The sequence below is a fragment of the Phyllobates terribilis genome, unplaced genomic scaffold, assembly GCF_046119375.1.
Source record: "Phyllobates terribilis strain yellow unplaced genomic scaffold, ASM4611937v1 Scaffold_1__5_contigs__length_1240528914, whole genome shotgun sequence".
In the NCBI taxonomy this organism is placed as follows: Eukaryota; Metazoa; Chordata; class Amphibia; order Anura; family Dendrobatidae; genus Phyllobates; species Phyllobates terribilis.
The window spans coordinates 1,074,901,753-1,074,922,124 of NW_027362761.1; the positions used below are offsets into that span (position 1 = coordinate 1,074,901,753).

Below are 20,372 nucleotides of genomic sequence, written 5' to 3' on the forward strand. Positions count from 1 at the left end.
ATGACTACTTACTCTACAGACCGTGGCATGAAGCTTTGTTAGGCCAGTCTCGCACATAGCTCACAGTCTTGTTTGCAATGTTATTTTTATGGTGTCTCCCAATAAGACTTTGAAAACACCATGAAAATTGAAAGTACAACATTTGACAAGATCAAAAAAAGACAAAGTGCTTTAAAAAAAAAACTGGAGTAAAAATGCTTGTACATATATAATATTGCTATGTATATATTATAAAACCTGTGCAGTCATTTTGCCTTTCCAATTTGAAAAATAAAAATTGTCTGCATGGGAGGCAGTCATTTTGAATGATCTGTGTCACACATGCTATTGTTCAGCACTAATGTAGTACTAAAAGTTCCAGCATACCCAAAATGCTGTGCAACAAAGGCTATGTTCTTGGTGTCAATAGCTAATGGTTTGCAACAACAAACCTAAGAATAACATTGTTGGATTCTTAAAGGCTCTGGAGCCTGGACTTGGGCTTTCCAGATGAGACAACGTTCTCTCTATCACCACTTACCACCAACAGTGCAGCATCATCAATTTAGGGATAAAGAAAAATGTTTCTGCTCATACTTTAGGAAAACCTTTTAGGTTGTTTTAGCTCCCCAAACTGCTACCATGACCTGGCAATGTTGGTGCCTCTGTGTGTTCATTACCAGTGAAGAGTCATCAGGGCTTTGCTTGCTGATAGGAAGAGTCAGGTAGGCAGGCCAGTCTCCAAACCTGTCCCATCAGTCCTCCCTTTAGGTCTGGGAGTGGCAAAGAGCATGGTCAGCTGGGAGCAGATATGTCAATCATTCTTGGGGGGTATATTTGGAAAATAAATGTAATAATTACTTATTTTTTAGGTTTCTTTATTGTATTTTTAGGATTATTATTTTTTAATAGTTATTAAGTATTAGTCTTATACTTTTCCAGAAGCTGCCATCGGACATTTATATGACTGCAATGAAGGAACACTATATTCATGGTGTGAAATACTTATATTATCAATTTTCAATGCTGTTTGATGGTGTACTGAGATGTGGCCAAACTGTCCCATGTTGATCACATTTATCATCTCTTTCTGTTCATAGTGATATGGTGATTTCTGCATTATTATGTGTTAAGTGGATTTTTTTTTAAGTTCTCTACGTCTCTTCTGTTACTAAAACCAGGTATGTCCTGGATGATCAGTACACAAGTTCCTGTGGAGCCAAGTTTCCGGTAAAATGGTCGCCCCCTGAAGTGTTCAACTACAGCAAATTCAGCAGTAAATCTGATGTCTGGTCTTTCGGTAAGATAATGTCATTAGGAGAAATTGTTACTGTCGAAGCACGTTGTACCCTGGGGTACTGAATATGGCTGCAATGTGGGCTTGTGCAGATAAGCAGAATGTGTAGACTTCAGTCTTGCTTTAGTTACTGAAATGCAGGATTAATTCCATCATTAGTCTGCTATAAACCACTGTCTTAGGCAGTCTTTGGCATTTCAGTATATTCTCTGGACAACTCCATTAAAGGGGGGCGTCCACATCGATGATTGATTGGTAGGAGAACTTCAGATCAGCTCCTGTGGCCATCAAAACAGTTTATGGCACTGGGGTGTTCATCTCTGTACAGTTTCCATCCGGCCACCACTGAAGGTGATATCAACTGATCGGTGGAGGTACCCGGTGTCCTACTTTCCACCGATCTGATCCGATGGCCTATCCTGGGGATAGGTCATCAGAATATAAGTATTGAACAGTAAACAAACTTTTGATAAGTACATAAATGCTTAATAAATAAAGGGGAAAAAATGTAAAAGTAATGCAAACACCCATGTACAAATTATTTTCATAAATTAGTATTATACATTTTTAGTATCAGAACTATAGTAACACAAACAAGAAATTATCAAAACTATTTGGTCTTTGGTGAAATTACTAAAAGAAATGTATACAATGTGTGCACCAAAATGCAACTTATAAGTTTGACAGTATGAAGTGACTGCGGGCAAGGCCGCGCGTTGGTATCCATGATCTGGCCCAGCAAGATCCCCACACACAGACTCTATCTTGATAACCGTATCTTTACTTGTATACATTTTTAACATAGCAGAACACAATAAATGACAACCGTAAATGTTCACAGCAATAACGTGTACTTATAAGCTGACCCTCACTGTCCCTACTCACACGTTACCAGTCCTTTACTCCAGAAGGATGTGTCCCCCGTCGCAGGCCTGTCTGTCTTTGCAGGAAGACGTCCCAGCCGAAGAAAAAAACAGGAACAACAAATTTCGCTGAAAGGAGGGGATACTTCGGCCTCTCGCCAGAGGTCCCGCTTACAGTCTCTCTGATCCGGATAGCAGCTCCTGTGGATTCCCTTGTGTAGTCCACACTCCAGTAGTGGGGAGTGTAACAGCTGAATCCTTCAGCCGTGCGGAAGTTGGGGAAAGCTCTGAGGAAAAGATGTCAGATAGCAGCAGCCACGTTGAGAGTATCTTCTACGGCACACCCAAGGACCTGCACACCGTCCTGGTTCTTTACACAGACTCTCTCAGACTCTTCATGCGCTTTTTCCTGCTTCTCACTCTTGTCACGTGACTCTCTAGGGTGGGACACAGGAGACAGTCTTTTTCTCTGTCATCACACCCTGCGCAGGTGCAACCTCTGGCCACAAGGTAGCAACACCATCCTGCTTTATCATTTCTGTCACAGGCTCTATTTCAATTATCACAGAACAGCCAGAGCCGGCCAGCTCACTACACGCCCCCCCACTCAAAGGTTGGTAGTCCCTGCCAACGACCGGCTCCAGGGCGGCGATGTCTGTGGATGTTACAGGGGGCGGCTGGGAAGAGGGCCACACATATTGGTCTCTATAGGACTGTCCTGGAGGTACCCCTGCAGTGGTCCTCGTTGTCCGCCTAACAGGTTGGATCCCCTCTCTCCTATCAGTCACCCCACTCTCTTTCCCAGTCGACATGTCAGTAGAGGAGGTAATCGGTTCAAGTGCGTCAGTCGGACGGACAGGGGTAGGCATGCATTCAATCTCTACATCCCCGGGGTCAGTGTCTCCGACAGTATTAGTGATATCCATCTCTCTAGGTATCACAGTAGGGGAAGGCTGGGAACGGCAGGGGCGCAACATATTACGGTGCAAAGTTCGGATGCTGCCGCTGTCTTCGCCCTGCACTCGATAGACGGGGCCACCGGGGTACGGCTGTCCAATTACTCGATAGACTTCGGTCTCCCACTTGGGCCGGAGTTTCCCTTGCGGTTTCTTTATACGGACTAGGACCATTTGACCTACATTCAGTGGGTCCTCTTGTACCGGAAGTGGGTCAGCGTGCACTTGATCCTGGATTTGTCGGCCTACTAGCCGGTAGACAGTCTCCATTCTCTGGCGGTGTGTTTGTAGCCAGGAAGGATAGGTACCACATGTATCTTCTTCGGAGCTAGACAGTTGCAACTCATGGATGTCTTTGCCTGGACGGCCAAAGAGAAGGGTGTATGGGGTGTATCCAGTGACGGAATGGACTTGATTATTATAGGCCCACAGCAGTTCCGGGAGGAATCGAGGCCAGTCGGGCTTTTTGTCTTCAGCCAAAGTCCGGATCAGTTGTAAGAGGGTCCGGTTAAAGCGTTCACACGCGCCATTCCCTTGTGGATGGTAAGGGGTGGTCCTGGACTTCTTGATTCCATACATCCTTTGGAGTTCTTCAATGACTCGCCCTTCGAAACAAGCCCCTTGATCAGAGTGCAGCCGCTCCGGACACCCGTAGATCCGAACGAACTGCTGACAGATGGCCTGTGCAGCTGATTCGGCAGTCTGATCTTTGGTAGCAACAGCGACGGCGAATTTCGTGAAGTGGTCCACCATCACCAGACAGTACTGGTAGCCACTATTTGCCGTTCCGATTAACAGATAGTCCACCATCAACAGCTCGAGGGGCTTCGACGTCTTAATAGTCTGGACGGGGGCACGCTGCTCCGCGGACTTGTGGAATTCACAGGTACGGCATTCTTGACAGATGTTTTCAACCAGCTTACGGAGCCCCGGACAAAAAATGAACTGCTGGGTCCACCGGAGGGTCTTGTCTATGCCGAAGTGGCCGTTCCTCCTGTGAGCTTCGCCCACCATCTCATGGGCCAACTGCACCGGGACGACAATCTGCAAACACTCCTCCAGCATATGGGATAAAAGGGCCCTGCAATACAGGACTCCATCTTTCACGATCAATCGATCCCATTGGGCAAGCAGAGCCAAGGCTCCGGTCGATAGTCGGGCTCTCACTTCGGAGGGCGGTTTCTCTTGTTTATTCACATACTGTTTCAGTAAGACGTGCTCGGGATCTCGATCTTGAAGCTTGGCCCATTCTTGCTGGGACAGGGGAGATCCCACTACGGCTTCAATTCCTCCTACCGCATACTGGCGGCTATCTTCTATTTGCTTTGCGAGCCGGGCAAAGTCAGGCATCTCATCTTCCTCCAACTCTTCATCCCGGTCCCCCACTGGCGGGGATGATGTCACTCTAGACAGGCTGTCCGCATTCTGATTCTCATTCCCCGCTCTGTATTTAATTTTGTACTGGAATCTAAAGAGCCTGGCCATCCAGCGCTGTTCCATTGCCCCTAGTTTGGCATTCTCTAGGTGGGCAAGAGGATTGTTGTCCGTCATGACCAGCACCTCCGCTCCTGTCAGATAGCCGGCAAATTTCTCCGTCATAGCCCAAGTCAGAGCCATGAGTTCCAAGCGGAAGGAGCTGTAGTTGACGGGATTCTTTTCGGTATCACGGAGAGACCTACTGGCATAGGCTATCACGCGTTCTTTATTATCTTGAACTTGAGAGAGGACCGCCCCTAGACCTTGAAGGCTGGCGTCGGTGTGCAACTGAAACGGTAATGTGTAATCTGCATACGCTAGAACAGGGGGTGATGTTAGAGCAGCCTTAAGTGCCTGAAAGGATTTTTCTTGGTCAGGCCCCCAACTGATGCGTCGTCCTCTGGGACTGTTCGCGTTCCCTCGGAGAACCTCATACAGTGGTTCAGCAAGCCGAGCAAAGTCCTTGACAAACCGACGGTAGTAGCCTGCCAGTCCCAGAAAAGCCCGGACTTCTTTGACGGTAGTTGGCTGTGGCCACTCTTGAATGGCTGCTATCTTCTCCGGAGAGGGCTGGACACCTTCGGCCGAGATCCGGTGACCCAAGTAGTCGATTTCCTGCTGGAACAGACGGCACTTGCTGGGCTTCAACTTCAAGCCGTGTCCCCTCAAGCGCTGGAACACTTGGCCAAGCTTGTGAAGATGATCCTCAAAGGTGGCGGAGTATACCACGATGTCGTCAAGTTATATCAGCGTAAACTCAAAGTTGAAGTCTCCCAGACAGCGTTCCATCAGTCTCTGAAAGGTCCCTGGTGCGTTATTCAAGCCGAACGGCATCCGGTCGAACTCATACAGGCCCATGGGAAGGATGAAGGCGGTCTTTTCCCTGTCCTTCTCACTCATTGGAACCTGCCAATATCCACTGGCCAGGTCTAGGGACGAAAAATATTTGGCCTTCTTCAGGGCGGTCAGTGACTCTTCGATCCGGGGAAGTGGATATGAGTCCCGGATATTGCAAGCGTTCAGCCTACGGTAGTCCACGCAAAATCTCAGGGAACCATCTTTCTTTTTGACTATCACCACAGGTGCAGCCCACGGGCTCTGGCTTTCACGTACCACTCCGGCGTGTAGCATCGATTCTAGCAGGCTTTTCACCTCCTGGTATTGCTGAGGTGGTATCTGCCGGTACCTCTCGCGGATAGGGGGGGTATCGCCCATGGGTATCTCGTGCTGGATACTGGTGGTACACCCAAAATCTGTGTCATGCTTTGCAAAGGAGTCTTGGTGTTCCCGCAGGAGTTCCTCCACTTGAGACACTTCTTGTTTGGTGTATTGAAACGTGTCTAGCTGTACTTTTTCCTGTAGTTTTCGCCCAATGTCTTCATCGTCTACTTGAGCGTTTATGGCTGAGACGGTTACCGTCCAGTCGCCTTCTGTAGACGGGGTGAATTCTAGGGGTCCAATGGGATTCACTTCTGTGGGTAGAGCATATACCTGGGCAAGTTGAGTGCCGGCTTCAAGGGCTAGGCCTATGGCTGCGGTGTTATTTAGCCTGACAGGGACTCTCCCGTTCTTCACGACGGCTAGAGTGCGAGCAACTAGTGGGTTTAGCTTTCCCCCACTTGGGGTCCTCGGCTCGATCAACACTTCAACCCCCTCAAGTTGTCGGTGGGTGTTAAGGGGTAAGGAAATGACTGTCTCTTTTTCAGCGGGTAAAGTAATCAGAGTACGGCGTGGCACCGTAATGGCGGCTAGGGGTAGTTGTTCCTCTGCCATCTGTTGAAGTCCAACGGTCCGGATTACGCGCTGGAATGCCAGACGAGTCGGCTTATGTTTGGTGACTTTCTGCCAGTATTTGGGTCCTTTTCTTGTCAACAGCATAAGATCCAGGTCTTTCAAGATGTTCATTCCAACTATCACTGGGGTCTCGGAGCCGAAACCTTCCTTGACGATGACGATCCCTCGTTTCCCTAAGTCCTGCCCGCAGGCCTTTGTGTCCATCCAAGCAACTCTGGTCACTGGAATGGGTAGATTATTAGCCGCAATAATCTTAATGGCGGTGTCTGGGTCACGAGCAGTTCTTGGTTTGAGGTAATTTTCGTAAAACTGTTGAGAGATCGTGGTCACTTGTGACCCAGTGTCCATCAGTCCCTGTACGGCAATTCCTTCCAGGACAACTTCAAGTGTCGGGCTACTCGAGGCAAGAGCACTCTGCCGTCGGCTCTGTTTTTCCACACCTCTCTCCTTGGCCTCCCCTGCTGCGCGACCCTCAGCTGCAGGGGTGTCTAGTTTAACGGCGGCCATTGTGGTGAGGCCCGGCGTGGTAGCTCTGCTTGTGGATATGGCTGGGGTTCCATTCGCTGGTCTGATCGAAATTCCCTTCGCTGGGGCGACTGAGGGTTTGTTCGTTGGTGCGACAGAGGTTTTTGCGGAGGGAAGTGTTGAGGACAACGATTTGCCCTATGGCGAGGATCACCGCATGACCAACACTGTCCCACGGGAAGACTAGGCTGTCTTCGCTGGTCTCCCTGTCGGTCTAATGTTAACTGTAATACCTGTCTCTGTAAGTCTGCTACCATCTGTTTCAGGTCTTCCGTGTCACTGTTCGGATTTTTAATGTCAGATATGGATCTGCACGCAGCACCTGGAATCCTCACATCCATGACGGGTCCCCTTGAACGTTCTATGGCTTCCTGTTTGACTTCAGCAAAAGTAAGAGCCGGCATCATCCGGATCAAGTCCTGTAACGTGCGGTTAAGATACTGGTCTCTCAGTCCTATTACAAATTGGTCTCTCAGTATCAGGTCACGAGGAGCCATACCAGCTAGTTGTTCTCCTTTTCCACAGGCTTGTTCAAGGAGTACCTGAAGGGCGTTCGCATATTGGGGAATATCCTCCCATTCAAGCTGCGTTCGTCTAAAGAACATGTGTCGCAGTGTTCCCTGTTATGTGGTCGGCCCATAGGTGGTCTCCAGCACCCGCACCAAATCATCCACTGTATGCTGGCCCCTGACCTTCTCCAGTCTGACTGTCGTCCATGCCTCCCCCTCTAGCGTCAGTCCCGCCATTTCTGCCAAGGTCTTAGGGTTAATATTATACATTTTCCCCAGTATCCGGACTTGTTCCGCCCACTCTGGTACAGGGTAGTTTCGTCCGCCAAATTTCCTGACCTGATTCACAATAGACACCGGCGGGGCTTTCTGACTGTACACGTGGCCTGGGTGGGAATCCTGTTAGTCACAGATCCTGCCGACTTCGCCAGATGAAGTGACCGCGGACAAGGCCGCGCATTGGTATCCATGATCTGGCCCAGCAAGATCCCCACACACAGACTCTATCTTGATAACCGTATCTTTACTTGTATACATTTTTAACATAGCAGAACGCAATAAATGACAACCGTAAATGTTCACAGCAATAACGTGTACTTATAAGCTGACCCTCACTGTCCCTACTCACACGTTACCAGTCCTTTACTCCAGAAGGATGTGTCCCCCGTCGCAGGCCTGTCTGTCTTTGCAGGAAGTCGTCCCAGCCGAAGAAAAAAACAGGAACAACAAATTTCGCTGAAAGGAGGGGATACTTCGGCCTCTCGCCAGAGGTCCCGCTTACAGTCTCTCTGATCCGGATAGCAGCTCCTGTGGATTCCCTTGTGTAGTCCACACTCCAGTAGTGGGGAGTGTAACAGCTGAATCCTTCAGCCGTGCGGAAGCTGGGGAAAGCTCTGAGGAAAAGATGTCAGATAGCAGCAGCCACGTTGAGAGTATCCTCTACGGCACACCCAAGGACCTGCACACCGTCCTGGTTCTTTACACAGACTCTCTCAGACTCTTCGCGCTCTTTTTCCTGCTTCTCACTCTTGTCACGTGACTCTCTAGGGCGGGACACAGGAGACAGTCTTTTTCTCTGTCATCACACCCTGCGCAGGGGCAACCTCTGGCCACAAGGTGGCAACACCATCCTGCGTTATCATTTCTGTCACAGGCTCTATTTCAATTATCACAAAACAGCCAGAGCCGGCCAGCTCACTAGAAGTGCATGGCTATGGACAAACGAATAATATAAGGTATCAGAATGCAGTGGAATGACAAGTAAAACTAACATAAGAAACATTGAAAAAGAAAAAAATCAAACAATTTTGAGCACAATCTAAGCAAATTGTCTCTTCAGAGAGGAAGAGGACTAGAACTGTAGTGCCACCTAAAGGAAGTTGCAATCCTAAAAGTCAATAGTGACCCTTTAACGAGCCTTATCCATTCCTTAGGATAAAAGCGAATACCACAAACTCAATTTGCAGACACTGTTTCCGAGTACTGCCCCTCGTCAGTGCAAAGTGTGATTTCTGGTTTGGCTGGGTGAGAGGCGTCAGACCAGTATCTAGGGGTAATATTTCTCCTTGCGGAGAGTAATGTGTTAAGCACGTCAGGTGAGGAGACTTTTAAAGCCTCAATGCTCCTCTGGGAAATATGCAAATTGTCTCTTCAGAGAGGAAGAGGACTAGAACTCTAGTGCCACCTACAGGAAGTAGCAATCCTAAATGTCAATATCGACCCTTTAATGAGCCTTATCACATGACTTAGGATAAAAGCCAATACCAGAAACTCAATTTGCAGACTGTGTTTCGGGGTACTGCCCCTCATCAGTATTGCTACTTCTTGTAGGTGCCACTAGAGTTCTAATCCTCTTCCTCTCTGAAGAGACAATTTGCATATTTCCCAGAGGAGCATTGCGGCTTTAAAAGTCTACTCACCTGACGTGCTTAACACGTCACTCTCCGCAAGGAGAAATATTACCCCTAAAAATCAATCCAGAATTCCCAAATTGTAATTTTGACCACAATGACCCTTGTCATTTGTAAATCTTTTATGCTATGTAATAGTGAGGTAGCCTTTATTAATAAGCACTTACTGTATAAAGAATTGAAGCATCTTAATATTAGAACAGGTGCTATATTGCTGATATGATATGTGTCACCATTGTACATAGCTGTGGTTGATTTTTCACAGCCAGGAAGCTGCATCATCGCCTGGTGCCACTGAGTAATTTCTCACTGGATTAAATATAGGGAAGTAGGAAGTGAAAGAGAAAATCATAAGCTTTTAAAGGGAAATACAGTATATGTTTAAGTCTTTTGTCATTCTTTTGTATTCTAAAAAAAAAAAAGATATACGGTAATCATTTTTCTTTAAGGGTTGTGTTATTAAAGAATTCTCTGATCCTGTTAGAAGGGTCCCATGCTCAGGAACTCATTCCATTAGCCAAAACAGAGAACTTATAACTAGGGGTTTAAACCTACTTTACATACAGAACCATTTTACCCCCTCTGCAGCTAAAAAAGGAAAAAATTGTCAGCTTCCCTTTAAGGGTAAAATCTCCAGCCATCACCAGAAATTGACCTCCTGTTTCAATCAAGTTTTTGTCTTAAATGTATTTTTAAACATTTTTGGCTATATACAGTGGGTACGGAAAGTATTCAGACCCCTTTAAATTTTTCACTCTTTGTTTCATTGCAGCCATTTGTTAAAGTCTAAAAAGTTCATTTTTCTTCTCGGTAAAGTACACTCTGCACCCCATCTTGACTGAAAAAACAGAAATGTAGAAATTTTTGAAAATGTATTAAAAAAGAAAAACTGAAATATCACATGGTCATAAGTATTCAGACCCTTTGCTCAGTATTGAGTAGAAGCACCCTTTTGAGCTAGTACAGCCATGAGTCTTCTTGGGAATGAAGCAACAATTTTCACACCTGGATTTGGGGATCCTCTGCCATTCTTCCTTGCAGATCCTCTCCAGTTCCGTCAGGTTGGATGGTGAACGTTGGTGGACAGCCATTTTCAGGTCTCTCCAGAGATGCTCAATTGGGTTTAGGTCAGGACTCTGGCTGGGCCAGTCAAGAATGGTCACAGAGTTGTTCTGAAGCCACTCCTTTGTTATTTTAGCTGTGTGCTTAGGGTCATTGTCTTGTTGGAAGGTGAACATTCGGCCAAGTCTGAGGTCCAGAGCACTCTGGAAGAGGTTTTCATCCAGGATATCTCTGTACTTGGCCGCATTCATGTTTCCTTCAATTGCAACCAGTCATCCGGTACTTGCAGCTGAAAAACACCCCCATAGCATGATGCTGCCACCACCATGTTTCACTGTTGGGATTGTATTGGGCAGATGATGAGCAGTGCCTGGTTTTCTCCACACATACCGCTTAGAATTATCACCAAAAAGTTCTATCTTCGTCTCATCAGACCAGAGAATCTTATTTCTCATAGTCTAGGAGTCCTTCATGTGTTTTTGATCAAACTCTATGCGGGCTTTCAAATGTCTTGCTCTGAAGAGAGGCTTCCGTCGGGCCACTCTGCCATAAAGGCCCGACTGGTGGAGGGCTGCAGTGATAGTTGACTTTGTGGACCTTTCTCCCATCTCCCTACTGCATCTCTGGAGCTCAGCCACAGTGATCTTGGGGTTCTTCTTTACCTCTCTCACCAAAGCTCTTCTCCCATGATTGCTCAGTTTGGCTGGACGGCCAGATTTAGGAAGACTTCTGGTGGTCCCAAACTTCTTGATTTTAAGGATTATGGCGGCCACTGTGCTCTTAGGAACCTTGAGTAAAAGCCCCGTCTCACATAGCGAGATCGCTAGCGAGATCGCTGCTGTGTCACTGTTTTGGTGACGCAACAGCGACCTCACCAGCGATGTCGCTATGTGTGACACTTTGCAACGATCAGGCCCCTGCTGTGAGGTCGCTGATCGCTGCAAAGTGTCCTGGACCATTTTTTGGTCGTTGCTCTCCTGCTGGTCAGCACACATCGCTGTGTGTGACCAGCGGGAGCAGCGATCAGGCTGGTAACTATGGTAAACATCGGGTTACTAGGGGCACACGCGCACTTAGTAACCTGCTGTTTATCATGGTTACGAGCCTGCTAAAGTGAGCGGTAACCTCCCGCTCACTGTAGCAGAGTGGTAACCATGATAAACAACGGGTTACTAGGAGCGCGTGTGCCCCTAGTAACCCGATGTTTACCATAGTTACCAGCCTGCTCCTGCTTCAGCAGGCTCGTAACCAGGAGCAGGACATCGTGGAAAGATTCTTTCCACGATGTCGCTGCTCACCTGATCATTGGTGAGCCTGCCTGTTTGACAGCTCACCAGCGACCACATAGCGACGCAGCAGCGATCCCTGACAGGTCGTATCGTTGTCGGGATCGTTGCAGCGTCGCTAAGTGTGACGGGGCCTTTATGCAGAAATTCTTTTGTAACCTTGGCCAGATCTGTGCCTTGCCGCAATTCTGCCTCTGAGCTCCTTGGGCAGTTCCTTTGAGTTCATGATGCTCATTTGGTCTGACATGCACTGTGAGCTGTGAGGTCTTATATACACAGGTGTGTGCCTTTCCAGATCAAGTCCTATCAGTTTAATTAAACACAGCTGGACTCCAATGAAGGAGTAGGACCATCTGAAGGAGGATCACAAGGAAATGGACAGCGTGTGACTTAAATATGACTGTCTGAGCAAAGGGTCTGAATACTTATGACCATGTGATATTTCAGTTTTTCTTTTTTAATAAATTTGCACAAATTTCTATATTTCTGTGTTTTTTCAGTCAAGATGGGGTGCAGAGTGTACTTTAATGAGAAAAAAAATGAACTTTTTAGAATTTGCCAAATGGCTGCAATGAAGCAAAGAGTGAAAAATTTAAAGGGGTCTGAATACTTTCCGTACCCACTGTGTGATTTGTATGATATATATATATGTATAATATATATATATATATATATATATATATATATATATATGTGTGTATATATATATATATATATATATATATATACACACTGTGTTCCAAATTATTATGCAAATAATATTTTCTCAGATTTTCCCAAATTACCTATATGAATTGCAGTCATTGTAATTTTCCAGTCAAATAACTATTAGAGTACAATTGAAAGGTTTTTGTACAAACTGCCTATGATAACAGTATATTTTTAAAAAATTTAAAAACTCAAACTGCACTCAAAATGCATGTTCCAAATTATTATGCACAGCAGAGTTTTCAACCTTTTCATTTTAATAAAGAACAAAAAAATGGTCATTTTTGAAATTATAAACATTATTTTGCATGAGGACAGAATACCCTCCCAGAGCTGTTGCTTAGATGTGAACTGCCTCCCGCCATCATAGACACTCCTTTTGATGATGCTCCAGAGGTTCTCAGTGGGGTTGAGGTCAGGGGAGCATGGGTGCCACACCATAAGTTTGTCCCCTTTTATGCCCATAGCAGCCAGAAATGCAGATGTGTTATGTGCAGCATCAGACGGGGCATTATCATGCATGAAATGATCTCAATGGTCCAGATGGATGGAGTGGAGGATGGCTGGTTGATGGACACCCCATGCAAACACGGCTACGGCGCTAACAAGGAGGAGGTGGAGTAATGTTTTGGGCTGGAATTATGGGGAGAGAGATTGTCGGCAATTTTAGGATCCCTGAAGGGGTAAAGATGAACTCCATAATGTATGTTGAGTTTCTCAAACAGCACTTCCTGCCATGGTTCAAGAAGAAGAACCGAGCATTACGCAGCAAGATCATTTTCATGCATGATAATGCCCCGTCTCATGCTGCACATAACACATCTGCATCTCTGGCTGCTATGGGCATAAAAAGGGACAAACTTATGGTGTGGCACCCATGCTCCCCTGACCTCAACCCCATTGAGAACCTCTGGAGCATCATCAGTTCACATCTAATCAACAGCTCTGGGAGGGTATTCTGTCCTCATGCGAAACAATTGAAGCAGAAACCATCCAAAACCTGACAAATTCAATGGACGAGAGAGTTCAGAAGCTCCTTTCGAACAAGCGGTCCTATGTGCAAATGTAACATCACCTAGAATAAAGTTTTGAGTTGAAAACTGTTTGATTTCAGTTTGTAATAACCTGCTAATGCTTATAATTTCAAAAATGACCATTTTTTTGTTCTTTATTAAAATGAAAAGGTTGAAAACTCTGCTGTGCATAATAATTTGGAACATGCATTTTGAGTGCAGTTTGAGTTTTTTTATTTTTTTAAAAATATACTGTTATCATAGACAGTTTGTACAAAAACCTTTCAGTTGTACTCTAATAGTTATTTGACTGGAAAATTACAATGACTGCAATTCATATAGGTAATTTGGTAAAATCTGAGAAAATATTATTTGCATGATAATTTGGAACACAGTATATATATATATATATATATATATATATATATATATATATATATACAGTGCAGACCAAAAGTTTGGACTCGCCTTCTCATTTAAAGATTTTTCTGTATTTTCGTGACTTTGAACATTGTACATTCACACTGAGGCATCAGAACTATGAATTAACACATGTGGAATTATATACTTAACAAAAAAGTGTGAAACAACTGAAAATATGTCTTATATTCTAGGTTCTTCAAAGCAGCCACCTTTTGCTTTGATGACTGCTTTGCACACTCTTGGCATTCTCTTGATAAGCTTCAAGAGGTAGTCACCGGAAATGGTTTTCACTTCACAGGTGTGCCTAGTCAGGTTTAATAAGTGGGATTTCTTGCCTTATAAATGGGGTTGGGACCATCAGTTGTGTTGTGCAGAAGTCAGGTGGATACACAGCTGATAGTCCTACTGAATAGACTGTTAGCCGCTTCTTTCTTGCCATAATACAAATTCTAAGTAAAGAAAAACGAGTGGCCATCATTACTTTAAGAAATGAAGGTCAGTCAGGCCGAAAAATTGGGTAAACTTTGAATGTGTCCCCAAGTGCAGTTGCAAAAACCATCAAGTGCTACAAAGAAACTGGCTCACATGAGGATCGCCCCAGGAAAGGAAGACCAAGAGTCACCTCTGCTTCTGAGGATAAGTTTATCCGAGTCACCAGCCTCAGAAATCGCAGGTTAACAGCAGCTCAGATTAGAGACTAGGTCAATGCCACACAGAGTTCTAGCAGCAGACACATCTCTACAACCACTGTTAAGAGGAGACTTTGTGCAGCAGGCCTTCATGGTAAAATAGCTGCTAGGAAACCACTGCTAAGGACAGGCAACAAGCCTGAAAATGATCTTGCTGCGGAATGCACGGTTATTCTTCTTGAACCATGGAAGGAAGTGCTGTTTGAGAAACTCAACATACATTATGGAGTTCATCTTTACCCCTTCAGGGATCCTAAAAGGGCCGACAATCTCTCTCCCCATGATTCCAGCCCAAAACATTACTCCACATCCTCCTTGTTAGCGCCGTAGCCGTGTTTGCATGGGGTGTCATCAACCAGCCATCAACCACATCAACCAGCCATCCTCCACTCCATCCATCTGGACCATCGAGATCATTTCATGCATGATAATGCCCCGTCTCATGCTGCACATAACACATCTGCATCTCTGGCTGCTATGGGCATAAAAGGGGACAAACTTATGGTGTGGCACCCATGCTCCCCTGACCTCAACCCCATTGAGAACCTCTGGAGCATCATCAAAAGGAGTGTCTATGATGGCGGGAGGCAGTTCACATCTAAGCAACAGCTCTGGGAGGGTATTCTGTCCTCATGCAAAACAATTGAAGCAGAAACCATCCAAAACCTGACAAATTCAATGGATTAGAGAGTTCAGAAGCTCCTTTCGAACAAGGGGTCCTATGTGCAAATGTAACATCACCTAGAATAAAGTTTTGAGTTGAAAACTGTTTGATTTCAGTGTGTAATAACCTGCTAATGCTTATAATTTCAAAAATGACAATTTTTTTGTTCTTTATTAAAATGAAAAGGTTGAAAACTCTGCTGTGCATAATAATTTGGAACATGCATTTTGAGTGCAGTTTGAGTTTTGTATTTTTTAAAAAATATACTGTTATCATAGGCAGTTTGTACAAAAACCTTTCAATTGTACTCTAATAGTTATTTGACTGGAAAATTACAATGACTGCAATTCATATAGGTAATTTGGGAAAATCTGAGAAAATATTATTTGCATAATAATTTGGAACACAGTGTATATAGGGTTTATTTTTCTTGATATGTTTACTTGTGAATAGTTCTAATGTGTTCCCATTGTGACCAAGCCTTTTTAAATAATGTCCAGCAGTTAAAGTGTTATTTCTAATTCCCATAACAGCTTGAATATTTCCATAAAGTATAAATCTATGTCTTCTGTTTCTTTAGAGCCCCTTATTCTCTAGTGTGAGTGTCACTTGGCCCCATATGTCACGTTGCTCTCTTCTTTTTCTTTCTAGGTGTATTAATGTGGGAAGTATTCACAGAGGGGAAGATGCCCTTTGAAAGTTATTCGAACCTTGAAGTAGTAGAAATGGTCTCAAGAGGAGATAGACTCTATCGACCAAGGCTGGCATCAAACCGGATATACACTATTATGGTGGCATGCTGGCATGAGGTGGGTTATAGGTTACTGATGAATTACAATATTACAGTACAATATTTATGTGAATAGAATATAATAGTTTGTCAGTGTTAGAATGTTAGAGTTAGAAGGGACCTCCAGGGTCATCATGTCCACCCCCCTGCTCAGTGCAGGATTCACTAAACCATCTCGGATAGATGTCTGTCCAGCCTCTGTTTGAAGACGTCCATTGAAGGAGAACTCACCACCTCTCGTGGCCGCCTGTTCCACTCATTGATCACTCTCACTATTCACGCTTGAGAAATGCTTAATCCATCCCGAGGAACAATACACATTAAAGGCTATGGTATGCCTTTATCACCAAGTAATTTTTTTTTTTAATGCAATTAAAGGTAATCTGTCAGCAGGTTTTTGCTATGTAATGTGAGATCACCATGATGTAGGGGTAGAGAGCCTGATTACAGTGATGTGTCACGTACTGGGATGTGTTTTGCTATTTCAATAAAATCAGTGTTTTATCAGCAGGAAATTATCACTACAGGACTAGGTGCCACTTAGTCCAATGCTCAATGTAACCCCGCCCGCACCACTGATTGGCAGTTCTGTGTACACTGTACATTGACAACAAGCTGACAATCGGTGGTGTGGGTGGGGTTATACAGAGCTCAGCATTCAGAGCACTGCTAGATCTGCAGTAGGGAAAACCGTCATTGTATCAAAATGACAGAATGCAGAGCAGTAAGTGATACATCGCTGGAATTAGGGTCTCAATCCCTACATCATGCTGCTTTCAGAATACATAGCAGAAATATTGTGACAGATTCCCTTTAAGATGAGAAATCTGTGTCTAAAGTCCTATGCAGATGTATTATACATACCAAAGACTACGCAGGATCTGCTTGTAGTCTGTTACCTTAGAGACTCAAAGATCTGCAGGGTCGCTGTAGACACAAAATGAATGAAAATGTTAATTAAGATCATGTTGCTTAATTTTTAAAAGGCATTGGGGAAATAAAACAAAGTAGAGTGCGTAGCCACTAAGTTGTTATTCTACCTCTGCCTGAGATGTGATTGAAACATCTCCAGCTCTAGGTTTATGTGGCTCCTAGGGCGATAGTCGCTGTGAACCCCGTTATGTCTCAGCCTTTATAATCCATCCTACATACTTACTATACACCAGTAACACATCATGGTCCTGTGCAGTTTCTCCAGCAGTCCTATGTAATTGAAACAGGGTAGAGCGCAGCAGGGGACACCTCTCCTCTGTTGGGCCCCACGTTTGCTCAGTCTTACTAGGACCTGATTTTTCTGAAAAATGAACGCTAATCATAATTTTGCTAAAATGATTAGAAATGCTGTTATATACAGTACAGACCAAAAGTTTGGACACACCTTCTCATTTAAAGATTTTTCTGCATTTTCATGACTATGAAAATTGTACATTCACACTGAAGGCATCAAAACTATGAATTAACACATGTGGAATTATATACTTAACAAAAAAGTGTGAAACAACTGAAAATATGTCTTATATTCTAGGTTCTTCAAAGTAGCCACCTTTTGCTTTGATGATTGCTTTGCACACTCTTGGCATTCTCTTGATGAGCTTCAAGAGGTAGTCACCGGAAATGGTTTTCACTTCACAGGTGTGCCCTGTCAGGTTTAATAAGTGGGATTTCTTGCCTTATAAATGGGGTTGGGACCATCAGTTGTGTTGTACAGAAGTCAGGTGGATACATAGCTGATAGTCCTACTGAATAGACTGTTAGCTGCTTTTTTCTTGCCATAATACAGATTCTAAGTAAAGAAAAACAAGTGGCCATCATTACTTTAAGAAATGAAGGTCAAAGTGAGTGTGCAAAGCAGTCATCAAAGCAAAAGGTGGCTACTTTGAAGAACCTAGAATATAACACACATTTTCAGTTGTTTCACACTTTTTTGTTAAGTATATAATTCCACATGTGTTAATTCATAGTTTTGATGCCTTCAGTGTGAATGTACAATTTTCAAAGTCATGAAAATACAGAAAAATATTTAAATGAGAAGGTGTGTCCAAACTTTTGGTCTGAACTGTATATTCCAAATACAAATATCATATCGCTTACTCTGCTTACCTTCATTCAGCAGGGACTTTCCTTATTAATGTGGGGATCAGTCAAAATAAAAGCTTGACAAGGGATTGTTAAAAATAACAAGCTCACTATTAGGCCAGGGCTCCACTATCAGTATTTAGTCAGTATTCGGTCAGTATTTTTTCGCAGGAGTGGGAGCCAAAACCAGGTGAGGAACAATCAGAGAAAAGGTATAATAGAAATAAGTCACCAATTCTGCATTTATCACCAACTCCTGGTTTTGGCTCCCACTCCTGAGAAAAAATACTGATAGTGGGGCCGTGCCCTTACTCATCTACCAGCACCCAACTGGGTCGAGCATGGGCCTCTCTGTGGTCTGTGCAAGCTCAGAAAGTGGAGATGTCACTGTTTCATAAGCTGCTGGACCACTGCGACCTGTGATTGGCTGCAGCAGTTAGATGACATTGATCAGCACATCATCAGAAAAACATCTGACTTCTGCATCCAATAACAGGCTGCAGAGATCTGGCGTCTGGTGGTACAGTGACATCTCTATTTCAAGTGACCATCGTTGGATCCAGGTAGGTGAGCATTAGTGAGTATGTTTGTTTTGTAGGGCGGCGGTGTTCACACCGTGCAGTAACTGAGGCAGTGACCCAAGCAAGTCCAACATAAGCAGCTTTTATTCAGCAAAACTTACAGGTACACAGAAAGTCCTCCGGTTCGCAGCCGGTTTAACACAAGGCCATAGCAATTGTTGCTGGGGGCAACGGTCGCGCCGGCCGCTCAGAGCTTAACTGGTGCAGAGCCTTCCCAAACGTGGGTTCAGCTACACACAGGCCCGCCGAGCTTTCCTGCTGTGCTCCTAACAGGTCCCAACACTGAACAACACTAATCCCTAATCCTTAATGCAGGGTTTTTAAAGGACCTGTGGCAAGAGCCACTGGAAAACCCAGATTGGGGGGAGGAGGCCGCCCCACTGCCTTTCTGTAGCCTCCTCCAAGAAATGAAAGCCCTGCTGGGCTTTACTAATCTGCCTTAGCCAGATAGCCTGACCAGGTCAATGCTCACCTTCATTCCTGCATTGCAGCCGCAGGTGTGTCTGTGACTGCAATGCACTTCAACGGGTTTAATAGGTCTCTGTACACATTCTGGGGGCTATATAAAATCCCTCGTATACGATCCCAGTCACTGCCTCACAGTTTCTACAAATCCAGTCTCCTGGACAAGCTTTTATTTTGCCTGGACAACTCCTTTTATGAATATTATGTATTTTTATCCCTTACAAGATAAAAGTTTCTATTGAATGATGGCATGCAGAGATCTAGAAAACAGTAACATTTATTTACTGATAGTGAACTACCCCTTTAAAACTTTCTAGAGATGTCAAAAACTCTTTATTTTAGCAACAAGCTAGAGGTTCTCAAATTTCAAATTTTCTGGCTATTGTTATTATTATTATACATATTTTTTACATTTATTATTTTTTATTATACTTTTTTTGTTGTTTTTTTTAGAAACCAGAAGGACGTCCCAAGTTTTATGATCTGCTGATTCACATAGGACAAATCCTGGAAGGAGAACTCTGATGAACATTAGGGATGTTAGTAGCTGGACATCTGGACTATTGGACATCTGGACTATTGGACTTCTGGACTATTGGACTTCTGGACTATTGGACTTCTGGACTATTGGACATCTGGACTACTGGACATCTGGACTATTGGACACCTTTCACTTGTGCAGTTCTTACATAACTTCTCTTTCTATGTTTAGTTAAACGGTTTGCACACTACGTGTTTTACTGATTACAGATTAACCCACCTCATGTTCAATGCCCATAATGTTGTGAAACTATTATGGATTTGGATTCTGGATCAATGTTCATGACTGTGGACTTTCTGAAACAGTAATCAATGAATAGTAATAAATGTTTTACATACACATTGTGACTGTGACACGTCTGAAGCTAATAACAGGTTGCAAATAGTGAAAACAGTCTATACAGCCAATTCCAATATGAAAAATTGCTGCTTTTTTCAGCATTTTTTTGCTAGTGTTTGCAGCAAAATACACAATAGAAATTTGCATAAATACGCAAAAAAATGTTGTGGTTTTTTTTTTCAGTTTTTCCCTTTAGATTCTCTTTTGGTGCAGATTTTTTTTAATGCTTTAGAATTATAATGTTTTTAGTTCAGAAACACGGGGATTCTGCATTTAAAACACAGATGCATTTTTTCACAGTTCCTGTAGAAGACTTTGGAAAAAAATGCACCAACAAAACAGTCCGCAAGTGTCTTTAAACGCAAAGTGGGATTGAGTTTTCTTGAAATCATATCCACTTTTCTTATACTGTTAAATGAGACAGAT

The 20,372-nt window shown here is 44.1% G+C and overlaps 1 protein-coding gene across 3 annotated transcripts in view; it reads left to right on the forward strand.

The window, feature by feature from the left end:
* The window catches only part of TEC (tec protein tyrosine kinase), a 219,320-nt gene extending 199,374 nt beyond the window's left edge, over window positions 1-19,946 (forward strand). For all 3 annotated transcript variants that reach the window (XM_073645530.1, XM_073645528.1, XM_073645529.1), the window contains 3 exons: window positions 1,161-1,279; window positions 15,806-15,963; window positions 19,520-19,946. In XM_073645530.1, the coding sequence (XP_073501631.1) occupies window positions 1,161-1,279; window positions 15,806-15,963; window positions 19,520-19,591 (349 nt within the window). In that variant the 3' untranslated portion in view covers window positions 19,592-19,946. The remainder of the gene's footprint in view (window positions 1-1,160; window positions 1,280-15,805; window positions 15,964-19,519) is intronic.
* The last annotated feature ends 426 nt before the right edge of the window (window positions 19,947-20,372 follow it).